Source organism: Equus asinus, chromosome 27 (assembly GCF_041296235.1).
Source record: "Equus asinus isolate D_3611 breed Donkey chromosome 27, EquAss-T2T_v2, whole genome shotgun sequence".
Taxonomy (NCBI): domain Eukaryota; kingdom Metazoa; phylum Chordata; class Mammalia; order Perissodactyla; family Equidae; genus Equus; species Equus asinus.
Window position 1 is genome coordinate 24,410,619 of NC_091816.1, and position 19,257 is coordinate 24,429,875.

Sequence of the window (19,257 nt, forward strand, 5' to 3'; positions counted from 1 at the left end):
CTCATGAATGGGATTAGTGCCTTTACACGAGAGACCCCCAAGAGCTCTCTCGTCCCTTCTGCCCTGTGAGGGCACAGCGAGAAGGAAGCTGGCTCTCACCAGACACCAAATCTGCCAGGACCTTGATCTCGGCCTTTCCAGACTCCAGAAGCATGAAAAATAAATTTCTGTTGTTTCTAAGCCACCCTGTCTATGGTCTTCCGTTATAGCAGCCCAAAATTACTAAGCAAGAGTCATCAAAAATTACACAGATAGCAGTAGAGGGAGAAAACAAGGGGGGCCAGATGTTAACAAATGGCAAATCTAGGTGAAGGGCATACAGGAGACTTCCTTGTTCTTGTGCAACATTTCTGTTTTAAACGAACAAGGATGACATTCCTCCTCCTCTTAGAGGCAAAGTTTATTTTTAAAAATTTACTTTGTTATTGGTTATTTCAAAACACTTTTTAACCTAGTAGATTCCCAGAGAACTTGGCTATCAGCTATTTTATGTCCAGCTCCTACAGACCACAAATCAGATTTCTACCATTTCTATCTTGGATGTATGAGCTTTTTCAGGAGAAATTTCATTTTCTTTTTTTTTTTTGGTGAGGAAGATTGACCCTGGGCTAACATCTGTTGCCACTCTTCCTCTTTTTGTATGTGGGATGCTACCACAGCATGGCATGATGAGCAGTGTGTAGGTCCACGACCAGGGTCTGACCAGGCGAACCGCAGGCTGCCGAAGCAGAGCGCATGAACCCAACCACTATGCCACTGGGCCAGCCCCTCAGAATTTTTTAAATCAAATTGAATAGGTACCAGACCATTATCTAGAATGTAAACTCAAGCACTTACTCAGCTTGCAGCAGGTAACTGACTAGAACACGATAAAGGAAAAGGCTGACAGATGTAGGGGAAGAAAACACTAAAAAGTCTAGGAAATAACACAAGAGTATTTAATAAAAAATTCTTATAAAACATTAATAAGATCTCATAGAAAAGTAGAAAGAGGCCAGTTATAGGCAATTCATAAAGAAATACAAATAGTAAATCTGAAAAATGTTCAACTTCATTAATTAAGAAATGTAAATTAAAACAACTGAAAGACCAATTTTTGCCTACCAGGCTGATAAAGAATAAAAGGTAAAAATAAGCAATGTTGGCAAAAGCTGGGGTAATAGGTGTTCTCATACATTGTGAAGTCTCATTTCCTATCATTTTTATGGAGAGCAATTTGGTAATATATACTACTGAAAATATTTGTGATCATTTAGGGAAAAAAAGCCTGCAAAATACTGTGTATACTATGACTTTAGAAAAAAATATATATGTAAGCATACATAGACACAAATTCTGGAAAATATATGCCAAAACATTTACATTAGTTATCTCTGAGTGGTCAAATTATGAGTGAGGATGATTTTTACCCGTTCTGCTCGTAATGTCTTTAATTTTTTCCTACAATAAATGTGAATTATTTGGGTAAATAAAAGTTTTTAAAAGAAAAATGTTGGTTTGGCAATCTGGTAATATCTACCCAAACTAAAAATGCATATACCCTTTGACACAATTCTACTTCTAGAAATTGAAATCGGGACACGTTTGGACACTACCCATAGCTCATTTATAGTATTGTACCAAGAATAAGTAACGAGAAAGAAACTGAAAACTGGGCTTACATCTTTGATAAGAAACTGGAGACATACTTCAGCGGGTAATGGAAAACCTGAATCAGAAAGACAGTAAAATTATTTTATTATAGATACCTCATTTTCACTTTGTGGTAAAAGTAAAAACTAATAACTCACAGGCAGATTTGAAGTTTTCTGCTTTACATACAGGGTCATGACATTTTTGATACCAAACTTCATTTTTCAGGTCAACCAAAATCCTTTACATTAAAAAAAAGGAAGAAATTATTACTTAATACCAAGACTGGATAGAAAGCAAAATTCAGCTATAAGCTGTTTACAAGAGACACGCCTAAGAATTAAGGATGGAGAAGAGTTAAAAAGTAAAAGGATGGAATAGATCTACACCAACCAAAAGCAAGCCATGGCTGCCAAAAATATCACACAAAATGGACTTTAGGCCAAAAAGGACATATTGACAAAAGTTCCTCCGAGGAAGATACAATAATTCCCAATCTGTACCCACCACGATACTTCAAAATATGTGTGCAGATTGACAGAACTTCAAGGATAAACAAACCGTCTACCACAAATCAAGATTTTAAAGAACATTCTTTTGATAATTGATACAACAAATAACCACAAAAATTCAGTAAGGACGTAGAAAATTTGAATGACATAATTAAAAAGCAATTAACAAAGCTGATATAATAGTCATATATGAATACTGCTTCAAATGGCGAGAAGCAGCCCTTTACACTCACATAGAAAACAATGATAAAAAGGGACTATGCTAGGTACAATGTGAATCTCATCAAATTTAACAGTATTTATTCACACAACACATTCTCTGACTAATAGCAAATTATTTAGAAACAAATAACAAGAAGATAGGTAATAGAAACCCATAGCTTGGAAATTAAAAACGTTTTAAAATAATCAATGTCTCAAGGAAAAATCATGATGAGAATTAGAAAATTGAATGGAATTGAAAATACATATTAAAATATGTGAAATAGAGCTAAAGTAATCTATAGAGGGAAATTTTAGAATCTTAAAAGCTTATCTACAAAAAGGAATGGCTAAAGCCAAGTGAGTTCAGTAACTAACTTGGAAAATGAACAATAGAATATAAAGGAAATAAAAGGCAGGAAGTAATAAAGAACAAAAATTAAAAAGAATTAACAAGGGCAAAATGTGAAAACTAACAAAATTCTTGCAAGATTGATCAAAAATACAGATATATGTTATTAGAAATTCAGTGCAGATAGAACTACAAATACAGAATAGACTAAAAATAGAAGAAAATTATGAACTTTTGCCAGTAACATTGAAAATTCTGGTAAAAAAGACAAGTTACTAGATAAAAATATAACAAACTAAGTCAACTTAGAAAGTTACAGAATTCCTAAACAATCCCATAAGCAATAAAAATAAAATTTTAAAAATTTGAGTAAGTAGTTTAAAACCTTCCCATAATTCACAGAAAAGAAAACATAACATGGCTAACATTCCTGTGGCAGCGGGACACGTACCCAGGAGAGAAAAATGCAGGTGACTCAGTCTAATCGCCTCATAAACTTATTCCAGTAACAGATTTATGGATAAACACGCTGATGCTGCAGTCCTCAAATGTATACCAAAGCGCCCAGGAGACTCCAGGATATTCACCTCTTTCCAGAAAAGCACAGTGACACTTGACCTCTGTCAAGCACCATGCAAACTACCGGCTGGCAGTTCACGACTTCAATATCACATGGCCCTTCCTTCCTCTCAGTGCTGTCCGACCTTTGCAGAGCTGGGCTGTTTTTGCCGGCAGCTGTGATAAAAAGTACCATAAACACCGATGTGGGGGTGGCAGTACCATAAACACAATGGTGGGGGTGGCAGTGTCCAATTCGATTATTCCAAGGTTTAAGAGGTGAGGCAGTGCTCAAAAGGACACAGTCCACTAATACGTAACTGCATTTAAGAAGGGTCAAAAGGCACAAACTTCTGGTTTTAAAATAAGTAAGTCACAGGGGTGTAATGTACAGCGTGGCGACTATAGTTACTACTACTGTATTGCATATTGGAAGGTTGCTAATAGGAAATCTTAAAAGTTCTCATCACAAGAAAAACAATTTTGCAACTATGTATGGTGAAGGATGTTAGCTAGATGTATTGTGATGAACATTTTGCAATATATACAAATATCAAATCATTATGTTGTACTCCTGAAACTAACATAATGTTATATGTCAATTATACCTCAATTAAAAAAGAATGAAATCGAGGCCGGCCAGTGACGCAACGGTTAAGTGCGCACGTTCCACTTTGGTGGCCCCGGCCCGGTGTTCACTGGTTTGGATCCTGGGTGCAGACACGGCACCGCTTGGCAAGCCATGCTGTGGTAGGCATCCCACATACAAAGTAGAGGAAGATGGGCATGGATGTTAGCTCAGGGCCAGTCTTCCTCAGCAAAAAGAGGAGGAATGGCAGCAGATGTTAGCTCAGGGCTAATCTTCCTCAAAAAAAAAAGAAAAAGAAAAAAGAAAGACAACTCATTCTTAATATTTAGGGGCCGGCCCCATGGCTGAGTGGTTAAGTTCGTGCGCTCTGCTTCAGCAGCCCAGGGTTTCGCCAGTTCGAATCCTGGGCACAGACATGGCACCACTCATCAGGCCACGCTGAGGTGGCGTCCCACATGCCACAACTGGAGGGACCCACAACTAAAACTACACAACTACATACCAGGGGTCTTTGGGGAGAAAAAGGAAAAATAAAATAAAAAAAAAAAAAGAATGAAATAAAAATATTTTCTTTCAATTTATGAATATTTTTTCAAAGAGCTACTAAACTGTTAGAACATAAATACTTATTAAGTTGTTTGAAACTAATAAACAGAACATTAGGTATTTCTTTTGGCCTCATAACAAAGTGAAAAAACTACTAAGATACTAAAGTCACCATGAACTGAGAAGGTTGGGAACCACTGGACCAATGGTATTTTCTAGGCGGAGAGTCCTTCCCTATAGAATGCTCTTTGCAGGATTTTTCGGATTTCTGCATATAGTAAATAAATCTAGAGTCTATTTATTTATGAGGCATGTTCCAGTGGAAATGTCACCATGCTGGCTAACCATATGAGTATAAAATGCAGCTGTTTCGTAAGCTCAGTGCTCCCTGCTCTGTGCGGTGAGTGCTCACACCTCCCTTGGCTTTCACCCTGAGTCAAGAGAGCTTCGAGTGCAGGGAGGACCTGGGCAGCCGCGCCAGGTGGCTCGGGCCTCACTCCGCTTCACCTGTGCCTTTTGATTCCTCCTCTCTTTAAAACTATTAGTAAGGCTTGACATTGGGTAAGATCTCTGATTCGTAAGAGTGCGGTCTGACAATCCAATCCTCAAATTCATTAGTAATCAGAGAAATTCAGATGAAAACTACAAAAAAGAAAAGCTAACAATACTAAAGGGTTGGTGAGAATATGGAGCAGTAGAAAATCTGAAAACACTGCTGGTGGGAGTATAAGTTAGCATGACCTTTTGGGAAAATAATTTATCATCTAGTAAAATTAAATACGTGCAGGTTTTACGACACAGCAATTCTACTTTTAGATATATACTTTGAGACACTCTTGCATATGTGCACTAGGCAATATGTACAAGAATATCTGTAGCTTCGCTGTTCATAATGGTAAGCCAAATGTCCATAGTAGGACAACAGATAAACTGGCATACATATATTGATATAATGGCCTACTATACAATCATGAAAACAGAATAAGCAAGAGCCAAATGCTGCAATATGGACAGACCTCACAAACGCAATGCTGACCAAAAGCAAGTCAAAGGATGCAACTTACATCACATTTAAAAACATACACAATGAAGCAATATATTATATGGGGATACAAATATATATGGAAAAAATCACAAAGAAAAGCAAGGGAAAGATTAACACAAAATCCAGGATAATAGCTATTATCTCTGAGGGCCAGAGAAAGGAAAAAATCGGTGTTGGGCCCACAAGGTGATCCCGAGGTTTAATGAAATTCTGTTTCTTAAGGCGGCTGGCAGATATGACAAGTGGTCACTCTAGAGTTAGCCTTTAAAATGTACACACACATTGTATACACTCTTTAATATGTACGATATATTTCACAGTTAAGAAAAATAGATTATGGACACATACTACAACCCGATAATTCTTCAGAAAGGAATAAACAGCAATGTGAGAATCACAAAAAGGTAAAAAATGATCATTGTACAATAATGATTTTTTTCGTAAACTTATATGCACAGAAAAGAAAAACTAGAAAGACACATCAAAATCATAACCATAGTCATAGTTATTACTGGTTCTGGGCCATCTTTGCCTTTGTGTGTTTCTATGTTGTAGCTTTGCGTACCGAGACTTTAGTTTTTGAAGTTTTTTTAACTGAATTAATCTACATAGATAAGTCTAGCACTGAATCATGATACCCTAAATGTTTTCCAGCTTTCTGGCAAAAGCTTCATGATCACCTTCTCATGTCTGGCATATGTGCTGTCTATGCTTGATATACAGAAGCCTCAGCTTTGACATTAAATATAAAACAGAAAAATTTCTCATATTGTAACTGATAACGGCTGAGTTTTATTTTATCCCTATTCTAACCACATCCTTACATTATTTAAAATTCTATTTATGGTTTTACTTCATCTTTTACTTCTTCCCCTTTTGCCAGGGGCATTTTAAAGAAAACCCCTAAAACAGGGCCTGGCATATACAGTAAACAGTCAATACTGGTGGGTCCCTCCTATACCATTCTTTGTCTTCAACATGTTAACATAATCTTAACTCCAACTCTTAACACTAACTGTTAACTTGCCCAAATCTGCTCAAATTCAATTTTAGACTGCATAAGGCGTCAAGGGCTAATGGCAACAGATGAAGGAGAGATATACCTTCCACTATCATTGTTCATCCACCTGTCTGCTGCCTCTCATTTCTTTTTTTTTTTTTTTCAGGAAGATCAGCCCTGAGCTAACATCTGCTGCCAATCCTCCTCTTTTTGCAGAGGAAGACTGGTCCTGAGCTAACATCCGTGCCCATCTTCCTCCACTTTATATGTGGGACGCCTGCCACAGCATGGCTTGCCAAGCGGTGCCATGTCCACACCCGGGATCCGAACTGGCTAACCCCGGGCCGCCAAAGCGGAATGTGTGCACTTAACCACTGCACCACCGGGCCGGCCCCTGCCTCTCATTTCTTTCTAGCCCTACTCAATTCTACCTTAGCCTTCTCAAGATTATATTATCTGAGGGATTATTTTACCAAATAAAGTACAGATACAGATAATATGTGCTAGAAGCAAGGTAATAATTAAGATGCTCAAGTTAAATACTATAAAACACAAACCAAATATAATATAAATTGAATTACAACTAAATCTACTATAAAACTAAAATCACTTTTATATTCTCAACTTTATTTAAAAATTATAAATGTTTAAAATATAATATTGGTTAAATACCTAGAACTCATTATTAAACAATATTACTTACATGATATTATTACTCTTGTGAGCTCTTCCAATGTTTTCACACCAGCGATATTTACAAATATCATACACCAATAATTCTTCTAGGAAAAAGTAGTTCCAACGCCGAATTCCTAAAATGCAAATAATATGTCTAAAGGTATTATTACTCTATCATACAACACTTAATAAAGAATAAGATTATCTTTACCTCCTTTAATTCCATTTTTATTCACCAAAGAAAGAACAAATCGATCAATTTCAGGGTAGGGTGAACACTGAAAACCTTCAATGGCTTCTACTGCAACAGAGAGAAAAACTAATTATAAACTATAATGGCTAAAAGTTCAGGGGTTAAATTTTGATTAAGCTGTTAACACAATTTGCAATCCCCCAGATTTTTTTTTCCTTTTTGGCAATTTGCCTTTCATCTAGTCACGGATTCTTCTTTTTTTAAATTGAGATATAATTGACATATATTAGTTTCAGGTGTACAACATGACTTGATATTTGTATATATTGTGGAATGATCACCACAATAAGTCTAGTAATCATAGATTCTTGTTACCCTACAAGGAAGTAGTGAAATTCAAACCTCTCAATTAAGTCAAATGTTAACTGATTTTCTTAAAAGCATTTCTAATCATTTCAACGGTTTTCTTCATTCTGACAAAGAGAGAAGCAGCCCCTGACATCTAGGAGCTGGCTTAGTACTGTCAGCGAGGCTTTGCTGTTGCTAGAAGCTGGCCGGGCACTCACAGCTCAGCCCTGGTGTTCTCCTGTCAATCGTAAACTATTTCACAGGACTTCAGCAGCAGAGAAGACCACTCTGTGGCCATGATGATTCCAGACAAAAGAAAGACCACTCGGTAACCATGTGTGAACACAAACAAAACATGAACACTTCCCAAACCACAAAAATGACCAAACATCCCCCATCCTACTACAAGTAACTGTTGCTTCTTTACCAACTATGGCTTTCGTCTTCTCCCTGTGGTCTGCCTTCCTTCTAGATGAGATTTATCAAGATACTCAATCACAGAATCGTCCCTGACAGCACACAATTCACAACAAAGCCACACTTCCTGGGACACTCCTCGAAAGCACCTAACCTAAGCCTGACTCCTGTAAGCTCTTTCTGACAGCCTTTTACTGTGATGACCCACGGTGTCCTGCAGTGAGCGTCCTCCAACGCTGCAAGCAGTAATAAACGCAGCGTGCTCACTACAGGTGTGTTCTCCGCTGATCTTTAGCTGTAGGGCACTGACAATTCAGTTATATTTTGTACCTAAGAATCTACTGAAATAATTTAGGATAATTTATTCAAAATCTCATCTAATTTTTAAAGACAGAATAATCTAGTTCTTAAAGCCTGTATTTCACTTATAAAAGGAATACACATAATTGGAGAAATTTTGGAAAATATATTAAAACAGAAATGAGAGAAATAAACTCCAAATCAATGTCTAGAAAAAACTGCTAAACATCTAGAAGAAATAAACTTAAGAAAATGTTATCCATATTTTTTAATAAAACTTGTGATCACACCTCATTTATAATTTCAGTCTACTTTTTCTCCTAACATCATGAATGAACATTTTCCATATTATACAGCCTTTATAAACAAATTAAATGGCTACAGAGTATTCTGATATAATTGATATAACCAATCGTATTTTATTGTATATTTAAATTGTTTTCAGTTTTTCACTATTATAGATAATGATAGCCCAAAATATGTGCATAAAAATGTTTACTGGAGAATTTATGGAAATCTTAGAAAAAACCTGCATTTTCCTTGGCATAGAAATGAAGGACATAGGATTTCATGAAAAACTATGCAGCCATTAAAAGAATAAGGAAGCTCTGCATATATTGGAAAAACAGAAAAAGCTCTGCCAGTCTACATACGGAACTATTAACACTGGTTACTCATCTTTGATTGTGGACAAAGGGGCGAAGAAAACTTCTAGTTTTTTAATTTTAATATGTGTTTATTTTATATAAACAATCTACATTATTTTCATATTTTTTTCAAAAACACCATAAAATGAAAATTTGTGAATAAGCTTTAAAAAATATCTTTTTTTACACTTTTTCCATTTTGGATAGAAACCTACTTGTTTTAAAGGTTCAGTAGATATGAATACTTAAGATTTAAGATTTTTAAGGCAAAATAGATTTTATATCCTTAAATGTTCATAGGAAATTGTTTTCTTAAAATTACCTGAAGTGCTGGTACTGTTAAAATACTCAACTCGTTTTTGTTCATTCTGAGATATGTCACATGTAAGAATTCGTAAAGTATCTGAGAATCTGAAAAAGAAAATATGCACAACAAAGCAACATTATATTAGAATTAAAGAGACATGCCTACACAAAGACTGAATTTCAAATAGTTCCATATGAAAATCCTTTGTTCAACGGCTAATTTTCTAGGACATCTATGCCACATTTGCCTACAAAAGCACCAAGCCTATATAAAAAAAGAGCAGTTTGGTGAACATTTAAAATCCCTTTCCTCAACTACAAAGTGAATCAGAGGACTCTAGGACCGCTGCAGCTGTAGAATAAAGTATAATTCTATTCCCCAAACGTACAGAGCTTTTGAAATTTTTGTTACAATGATTTTAAAAGTGTGAATAATAGGAAGAAAAAAGAAGAAAAGATGGATGAAAGCAAAGGGGAAAATGGATTCAAATTAATTGAAAGAAAAGATAACATTCATAAGCATAAAGAATTTAGCCTTTACTTCAGGAAGAAAAATACCTGGTATTTACTTGTATACACAAAGGACAATTACAGTAACCCTATTCAGTAGAACTCACCACTTCCGTGAGATTATTATGGAAACTACAAAAGAAGTGGGATTTGGTAATCGGGAGATTACCTGGACTTCGGGCCGTATTACAGGCCAACTGGGTTGCTTTTCCCACCCACGATAGAACGTGATCCTGTTCTGGTGCCAACAACAGCGGGCACCAACAGTCATACGATTTCTCCACTACTACACACGACCTCTAGAATCCCAGCAGCCACCACGAACATCAACTGCTTAGCTAACTAACTGGTGTTTACAAAACAAATGCCACGTGCCAGGCACAGTTGTCAATGTACCCGTACAGTTTTAACTTACTTAACCCTCACAACAACTCCCTCAGATAGATGTTAATATTATTTCCATTTTAAAGGTACTTCTGAGATACGCTATGAAAGAAATCAAAAAGCCCAGAAATACAGGAGGAAAAACAACCCATCTTCCCACCCTCCTGGGTCACCGCTGTCCAGTGGGCGTCTGAACACAACTTTCCCTATAGCGATGCATTTTAAATATTTTTATTAAAATTCATTCCTATGAAATTTCTCTTTAAAATTATATCTAGGGAAGACAAAGGGAGAAGAATTAGAGCAAGTTAATTTAGCGAGGCCATTTAGTATGATCCTTAACTGCAGGTTTTAGACTAACAAAAATTGCCAGCCCAGAATGAAGGGAAATATTTCTCTTGAAGGATGCCTTTCACACTTCGTAAAAATGACTGAAACAAGAAAATCTAAATGTTCAAAAACAGAACTGACAAAAAATTAGAGTATATCAATATAATGGAAAGCTATATAGGCATTAAAAGTTTTATTTACAATTAACTGTTGGCAAGTTATTAACTTGGCAAATATTCATGATATAATATTGAATGGATTAAACAAGTGACATAACCATATAAATAATGATCTTAAATATTTTTTGAATGAAGGTCCTATGTAAATTATATGTACATAAGTACATACATAAAAAGAAAATGAGATGTTTCCAAAAGCAATATAAGTAGTTTTATTCTTTATAGAATTGATAATCATTTTAGGAAAACTAGAAAATATATAAAAATGTAACTGTAAAAGGATATAGAAAGAAAACTAAGTGGTTAAAAAAAACTTTCACTATCATTTTTCAGTTAATAGACAAAAGAGAACAGTTAATCTGGAATTTTAAGAACTTTCTTTTTCTTAAGGTAGAACGAATTTACACAATTCACATTTTAATACTATACAATGCCATTCACTGCTTCATAAACATTCATGAATAGACAACGGTTTAATTCTGGTAGTATATACCTGACATTGCTGACCAAAGAAGAGAGGAAATACTGATATTCTTCAGAAATATTGGTTGACCGTGCAGGAGAAAATCTGTTCTCTTCAGCGACCTCCAAAGCCACATGCTTTCCTATTTTGGAAGATTTATATAGACGAAAGTTTCTATTTCTTGTATAAACTCCTATATCAAAAATTAATAAAACAATATGAATGCATGTTTTAGAGATTTATTTTATTTTATTTTAATTATTTTTTTTTTTTTGGTGAGGAAGATTAGCCCTGAGCTAACATCTGTGCCAATCTTCCTCTATTTTGTATGTGTGTTGGGACCTCAGCATGGCTGACAAGTGGTATAGTTCTGCACCCGGGATTCAAACCCACAAACCCGGGCCACCAAAGCAGAGTGCACAAACCTAACCACTATACCACTGGGCCGGCCCCAGTGATTTATTTTTATAGTCGGCAAATACTAAATCAATTTGTATAGCAGTATTAGAAGAACCAATTTGTTCTGGTTCACAATGGCAATGTAGGAAGATCCTGAACTGGCCACCTTCCAGGGACACACTGAATCTGTAATTATATACAGAACAATTTCCTCTGAAAAAAACCCTGAAAACTGGTGGAGCGACCCATTCACATCAGGGAAACCACATCAAAGCAGGTAGAAAAGGCTGAGATAATCTTGCCATAAACCTCACCCTCAGCACAGCAACCCACAATCAGGAGGGAACTCAGAAGCTGAGCTTCTTTCTGAGGAGCAAAGAGCTCGCACTCCATCTCAGGCACCAACTTTTAAGAGTGGCATCTGAGAGACAAACCCCCAAAACACCTGGCTTTGAAGACCAACTGAGCTTGCCCACACTCACCCACCCCAGGGCCCTTTGAAAAGCACCCAGACTTTATGTGAAAGAGTCTCACTTGCTAATGTTAAAGCGGTAGTTTGAGGGGCCAGGGCTCCTGTTAGGATACGCTCCACGGACAGAGGCAGGTAGGCACTGTCTTCCTGCTTTCCCTCGGCCTTGTTAAAGCCGGCAGGTGCCATCTTTGATTTTTCTTTTCTGGCAGTTGCCATCTTTATGCTCCAGTCAGCAGGCCCCATCTTCCACACTCTCCTTCTGAGTTGCTAAATGGGCGGGTGATATCTTTTTAAATTCTTTTCCCTTTTTTCAGTGGCTGCGATCTCTGCACTCCCCTCTGCCTCACTCCAGCCAGTGGGCACCATCTTCGTACTCTCCCTCTGCCGCCCTCCAGAGCACCAGTACCTCCCGGAGGGCAGCTTCTACAGGTCTTGTGCCCCAGTTTTCACACATGGTAACCTGGTTTTTGTGGCTGCCACCCAGGGATACCCCTTGATCACCTGGCTCTGGAGGCCAGGGGGCTTGAGTTCCTGCGTCCAACAGGACTGTAACAATCAGAGAGACAGCTCTTGGCAGGCCACCCCCTACCCGCCCCCCCACCCCCCCCCCCCCCCACACACACACAGGGCATTGCACAGACAGCCTATCTGTGAAAGGGGCCCAATTGTTTGTCCTGGAGCTTTGGCCTTAGGGGCAGGCTTCAGGTTTTGCACACATCTAGATGGTATGGAGCTGATCTCACGGAATATAGGGCAAGGGGCACTCTCTTTGCACTGTCCCTATACCTCAGTACAGCTCACTGATTTTTCCCAGAAAGGAGCATACATACCCCAGTTTTTGCAACTGCTGCCCAGGGGATACCTCCAGACTGCCTGGCTCTGGTGGCCAGCAAGTCTTACCCTTGCAGCTCCCAGATCGTTTACATTTGCCTTCTTTAAAAGCCACTGCCTGAGGGTTTGGTTCTAATTAGCCTGAGTCTAGGTGCTAACTGAGGTCTTCTCCTTTGGGACAATGACTGGTTTGGGCACACCCTGAACTACTGGGAGCTATTAAAAATAAAACAGGCTGCTTGGACCATCACAAAAGTTTGAGAGACAACGAACAGCTAGGGCAGGGTTGAACAATAAAGCTCATCTCCTACACAAGCCCAGCCCTTCCAGACTTGGAGAGGTGACTGTTTCATCTAAGACATAGAAACAACACAGAGAGTCAAACAAAATGAAGAAACAAGGAATACGTTCCAAACAAAGAACAAAATAAAACCTCAGAAAAAACCTCAATGAAAAAGAGATAAGTAATTTACCTGATAAAGAGCTCAAAATAATGGTTATAAAGATGTTCACTGAAACACAGTGAGAACTTCAATAAAGAGGTAGGAAATATAAGACACTACCAAAAAGAAGTCACAGAGCTGTGGAATACAATAACTAAATTGAAAAATACACCAGAGGGGTTCAGCAGCAGAACAGATGAAGCAGAAGAGAGGATCTGTGAATCTGAAGACAGGGTGGAGGAACTTACCCAAACAGAGAGCAAAAACAGAAAAGAACCCAAAAAAGTGAAGATACCTTAAGGGGCTTCTGGGACAGCATCAAGCAGACTAACATTTGCATTATAGGAGTTCCAGAAGAAGAAGAGAGAAAGGGGCAGAAAACTTATTTGAAAAAGTAATGGCTGAAAACTTCCCTAACTTGGGGAAGGAAATAAACATACAGATCCAGGAAGCCCAGAGACTTCCCAACAAAATGAACCCAAAGAGACCCACATCAAGACACATTATAAATGTCAAAAGCTAAAGGCAAAGAGAGAATCTTAAAAGCAGCAAGAGAAAAACAACTGGTTACATACAAGGGAACCCCCTATAAGACAATCAGATTTTTCAGCAGAAACGTTGCAGGCTAGAAGGGAGTGACACAATATATTCAAAGTGCTGAAAGAAAAAACTTCCAACCAAGAATAGTCTACCAGCAAAGTTATCAATCATGACTGAAGGATGGATGAAGAGAATTTTCCAGAGAAGCAAAAGCTAAAGGAGTTCACCACCACTAAACTGACCCTACGAGAAATGTTAAAGGGACTTATTAAAGCTGGAAAAATAGAGTACTAATGAGTAGCAAGAAAACATACGAAAGTATAAATTTCACTAGTAAAGGTAAATATATAGTAAAGATAGTGGATTGATAACTTATAAAGCTAATATGAAAGTTAAAAGATAAAAGTAGTAAAAATAACTACTTAGTTAAGGGATACACAAGATAAAAAGATATAAAATGTGACATCAAGAATATGAAATGTGGGGAGAAGGAGTAAAAATGTAGACCATGCAAACTTAAGTTGTTATCAACTTAAATAGATTGTTATAAATATAAATTGTTATCTGTAAGCCTCACGGTAACCAAAAGCAAAAATCTACAATAGATAGACAAAAGACAATGAGAAAGGAATCTAAGCATAACACTAAAGAAAGTCATCAAAGAAGGAGAAAGGAACAGAGGAACTACAAAACAGCCAGAAAACAATTAACAAAATGGCAATAAGTACATACCTACCAATAATCACTTTAAATGTAAATGGACTAAATGCTCCAATCTAATGACACAGAATGGCTGAATGGATTTAAAACACAAGACCCATCTACATGCTGCCTACAAGAAACTCACTTCAGACATAAGGGCACACAGACTGAAAGTAAAGGGATAGAAAAGATATTCCATGCAAACGGAAACCAAAAGAAAGGTGGGGTCGCTATACTTACAGCAGAGAAAATAGACTTTAAAACAGAGACTGTAATAAGAGACAAAGAATGGCACTGCATAATGATAAAGGGGTCAATGCAACAAGAGGATATAACATTTGTACACGTTTATGTACCCAACATAGGAGCACCTAAGTATATAAAGCAAATATTAACAGACCCAAAGGAAGAAACAGACATCAACATAATAATAGTAGGAGAGTTTAATACCCTGCTTACACCAACGGATAAATCATCCAGACAGAAAATCAGTACGGATTTTTTTTCTAGAAAGTTAAAAATACATGAGAAAGGTGCTTCTCTTAGAGAAGGCACTTTTGCTATCATCCTGCCTCTAGAGTTATTTAGAGAGAATATCGAATTATCATTGACGAGAAGAAAAATAGTCCAAAGATCACTTACTAGTAGAAAATCATGGCTGTCAGAGAAACTTCAAATTTATTTTAAAATACATGCTCACACACACATACACACATGCATGCACACAATGGCACAAAACAAGTGTTAACAAATTTAAGAATACTGAAATCATATCAAACAACTTTTTCCAACCACACTAGTATGAAACTAGAAATCAATTATAAAAAGAAAACTGAAAAATTCACAAATAATGTGGAGACTAAACAACTTGCTACTAAACAACCAATGGGTCAATGAAGAAATCAAAAGAAATAAAAAATACCTTGAGACAAATGAAAATGGAAAAACAACATACCAAAACTCATGAGACGCAGCAAAAGCAGTTCTAAGGGGGAAGATCATAGCAATAATTGCCTATCTCAAGAAATAAGAAAAAAATCACAAGTAAACAACCTAACTTTACCTCTAGGAACTAGAAAAAGAAAAAACAAAGCCAAAAATTAGTAGAAGGAAGGAAATAACAACAGATCAGAGCAGAAATAAATGAAGCAGAGACTAAAAAGACAATAGAAGAGATCAACAAAACCAAGAGCTGGTTCTTTGAAAAGATAAACAAAATTGACAAACCTTTAGCTAGATTCACCGAGAAAAAAATAAGTAAACTCAGAAATGAAAGAGGAGACATCACAACTGATACCACAGGAATACAAAGGATTATAAGACCACAAGGATCATAAGAGACAACTATGAACAATTATATGCCAACAAATTGGACAAACTAGAAGAAATGAGTAAATTCCTAGAAACATACAACCTTCCAAGACTGAATCATGATGATATAGAAAATTTGAACAAACCAATTAGTAGTAAGGAGATTGAATCAGTAATCAAAAACCTCCCAGCAAACAGAAGTGCAGGACCAGGCTGCTTCAAATATGAATTCTACCAAACATTCAAAGAAGCATTAATACCAATCCTTCTCAAACTCTTCCAAAAAATAGAAGAGAAAATACTTCCAAACTCATTTTACAAGGCTAGCGTTACCCTGATACCAAAACCAGACAAGGACACCACGAGAAAAGAAAATTACAGGCCAATATCCCTGATGAACATAGATGCAAAAATCTTCAGCAAAATATTAGCAAACCAAATTCAACAATACACTAAAAGGATCATACACCACGATTGAGGGCAATTTATTCCAAGGAGGCAAGGATGGTTCAATATCTGCAAACCAATCAGTGTGATACACCACATTAACAAAATGAGGGATAAAAAAATCATATAATCATCTCAATAGACGCATAAAAAACATTTGACAAAATTCGACATCCATTTATGATAAAAACTCTCAACTAAGTGGGTATACAGGGAACATACCTCAAAATAACAAAGGCTGTATAGGACAAGCCCACAGCTAACATTAGATTCAATGATAAAAAGCTGAACCATTTCTCTCTAAGATCAGGAACAAGACAAAGATGCCCACTCTCACCACTTTTATTCAACATAGTATTGAAAGTCCTAGCCAGAGCAGTTAGGCAAAAAAGAAATGAAAGGTATCCAAATTGAAAAGGAAGAAGTAAAACTGTCAGTATTTGCAGATGACATGATATTATATACAAACAGACCTTAAAGACGACACCAAAAAACTGTTAGAACTAATAAATGAATTCAGTAAAGTTGTAGGATAAAAAATCAATATACAGAAATCTGTTGTGTTTCTATACACTAATAACAAACTATCAGAAAGAGAAATTAAGGAAACAATATCATTTACAATTGCATGAGAAAGAATAAAATACCTAGGAATAAATTTAACCAAGGAGGTGAAAGACCCATACACTGAAAACAGTAAGACATTGATGAAAGAAACTGAAGAAGACACAAATAAATGGAAAGATATTCTGTGCTCGTGGATAGGAAGAATTAATATTTTTAAAATGTCCACACTATCCAAAGCAATCTACAGATTCAATGCAACCTCTATCAAAATTCAAATGGCATTTTTCAAAGAAATAGAACAATCCTGAAATTGGTATGGAACCACAAAAGACCCCGAATAGCCAAAGCAACATTGACAAAGAAGAACAAAGCTGGAGGCATTACACTCCCTGATTTCAAACTCTATTACAAAGCTATAGTAATCAAAACAGTATGGGATAGGCAATAAAAACAGACACAGGTCAATGGAACAGAAAAGAGAGCCCGGAAATAAGCCCATGTATATATGGTCAATCAATTTATAACAAAGGAGGCAAGAAGATACAATGGGGAAAGGACAATCTCTTCAATAAACGATGCTGGGAAAACTGAACAGCCACATGCAAAAGAATGAAATGAGACCACTATCTCACATCATACACAAAAATTAACTCAAAATGGATTACAGACTTGAATGTAAGACCTGAAACCATAAAATTCCTGGAAGAAAACATAGGCAATAAGGTCTTTGACATCACTCTTGACAAGTGTTTTTTGGATTTAACACCAAAAGCAAAGGCAACAAAAGCAAAAATAAACAAGTGGGACACTACATCAAACTAAAAAGTTTCTGCATAGCAAAGGAAATCATCAACAAAATAAAAAGGCACCCTATTGAATGGGAGAAAATATTTGCAAATCATATATCTGACAATGGTTTAATATCAAAATATATAAAGAACTCATACAACTCAATAGCAAAACACCAACAATCCAATTTAGGAATGGGCGGAAAATCTAAACAGATATTTTTCCACAGAAGACATACAGATGGCCTACAGGTATGTGAAAAGATGCTCAACATTCCCAATCATCGTGGAAACGCAAATCAAAACTACAATGAGGGACCAGCCTGGTGGCGCAGTGGTTAAGTTTGCACGTTCTGCTTTGGTGGCCTGGGGTTTGCTGGTTCAGATCCCGGGGGTGGACCTACACACTGCTTATCAAGCCATGCTGTGGCAGCATCCCACATATAAAATAGAGGAAGATGGGCACAGATGTTAGCTCAGGGCCAATCTTCCTCAGCCAAAAGAGGAGGATTGGCAGCAGATGCTGGCTCAGGGCTAATCTTCCTCAAAAAAAAAAAAAATGAGAAATCACCTCACATCTCGTAGAACAGCTATTACCGAAAGATAAAAAGTAACAAGTGTTGGCAAAGATGTGGAGAAAAGGGAACACTAGCGCACTGCTGGTGGGAATGTAAGTTGGTACAGCCACTATAGACAATAGCATGGAGGTTTCTCAAAAAATTAAAAATAGAACTACCATATGATCCAGCAATTCCACTTCTGGGTATTTATCCAAAAGAACCAAAAATACTAATTTGAAAAGATATATGCAATCCTTTCACTGCGGTACTATTTGCAGTAGCCAAGATATGAAAACAACTTGTGCCTATAAATGGATGAACAGGTTTTTAAAATGTGGTATATATATAGAATGGAATATTAGTCAGCCATAAAAAAGGAAATCCTGCCATTTACAACAACATGGACGGACTTTGAGGGCATTATGCTAAGTGAAATACATCAGACAGAGAAAGACAAATAGTGCATGATCTCGCTTCTACATGGAATCTAAAAAAACAAAAACAAAAACCAAGCTCATAGATAACAGAGATCAGATTGGTGGCTGCCACAGGTGGAGGGTGAGGGGTGAGCCAAATGTGTGAAGGGAATCAAAAGATACAAATTTCCAGTTATAAAATAAATAAGTCTGGGGATGTAATGTACAGCATGGTGACTACAGTTAATAATATGATGTTGCATATTTGACAGTTGCTAAGAGAGTAGATCTTAAAAGTTCTATCACAAGAAAAAAAACTTCTGTAACTATGTATAGTGATGGATGTTAACTAGACTTAGTGTGGTGACCCTTCTGCAACATATACAAAGATAGAATCATTATGTGTGTATCTGAAACTAACATAATGTAGTATGTCAATTATACCTCAATAAAAAAAACAATAAAATGAAGGTGAAAAAAACCATCTTCAAACAAAAAAAAATACAAAATAAAAACAAAAAAAGAGAGAAACAATTATTTTCTACCAGCTGTAAACAAAATAAAAGCAATATAAATTAAAATAAATTAGAG

General features: G+C 36.6%; 1 protein-coding gene across 20 annotated transcripts in view; it reads right to left on the reverse strand.

Annotated features, from left to right (window-relative positions):
* The window catches only part of PRIMPOL (primase and DNA directed polymerase), a 40,295-nt gene that overhangs the window by 1,154 nt on the left and 19,884 nt on the right, over window positions 1-19,257 (reverse strand). For 13 of the 20 annotated variants that reach the window (XM_070500025.1, XM_014839503.3, XM_014839496.3 and 10 more), the window contains 6 exons: window positions 11,221-11,383; window positions 9,341-9,429; window positions 7,325-7,414; window positions 7,139-7,247; window positions 1,791-1,873; window positions 1,662-1,708 (listed from right to left, as the gene is read on the reverse strand). In XM_070500025.1, the coding sequence (XP_070356126.1) occupies window positions 1,662-1,708; window positions 1,791-1,873; window positions 7,139-7,247; window positions 7,325-7,414; window positions 9,341-9,429; window positions 11,221-11,383 (581 nt within the window). The remainder of the gene's footprint in view (window positions 1-1,661; window positions 1,709-1,790; window positions 1,874-7,138; window positions 7,248-7,324; window positions 7,415-9,340; window positions 9,430-11,220; window positions 11,384-19,257) is intronic. The other 7 variants (XM_070500019.1, XM_070500027.1, XM_014839499.3 and 4 more) reach the window with 1 other exon arrangement.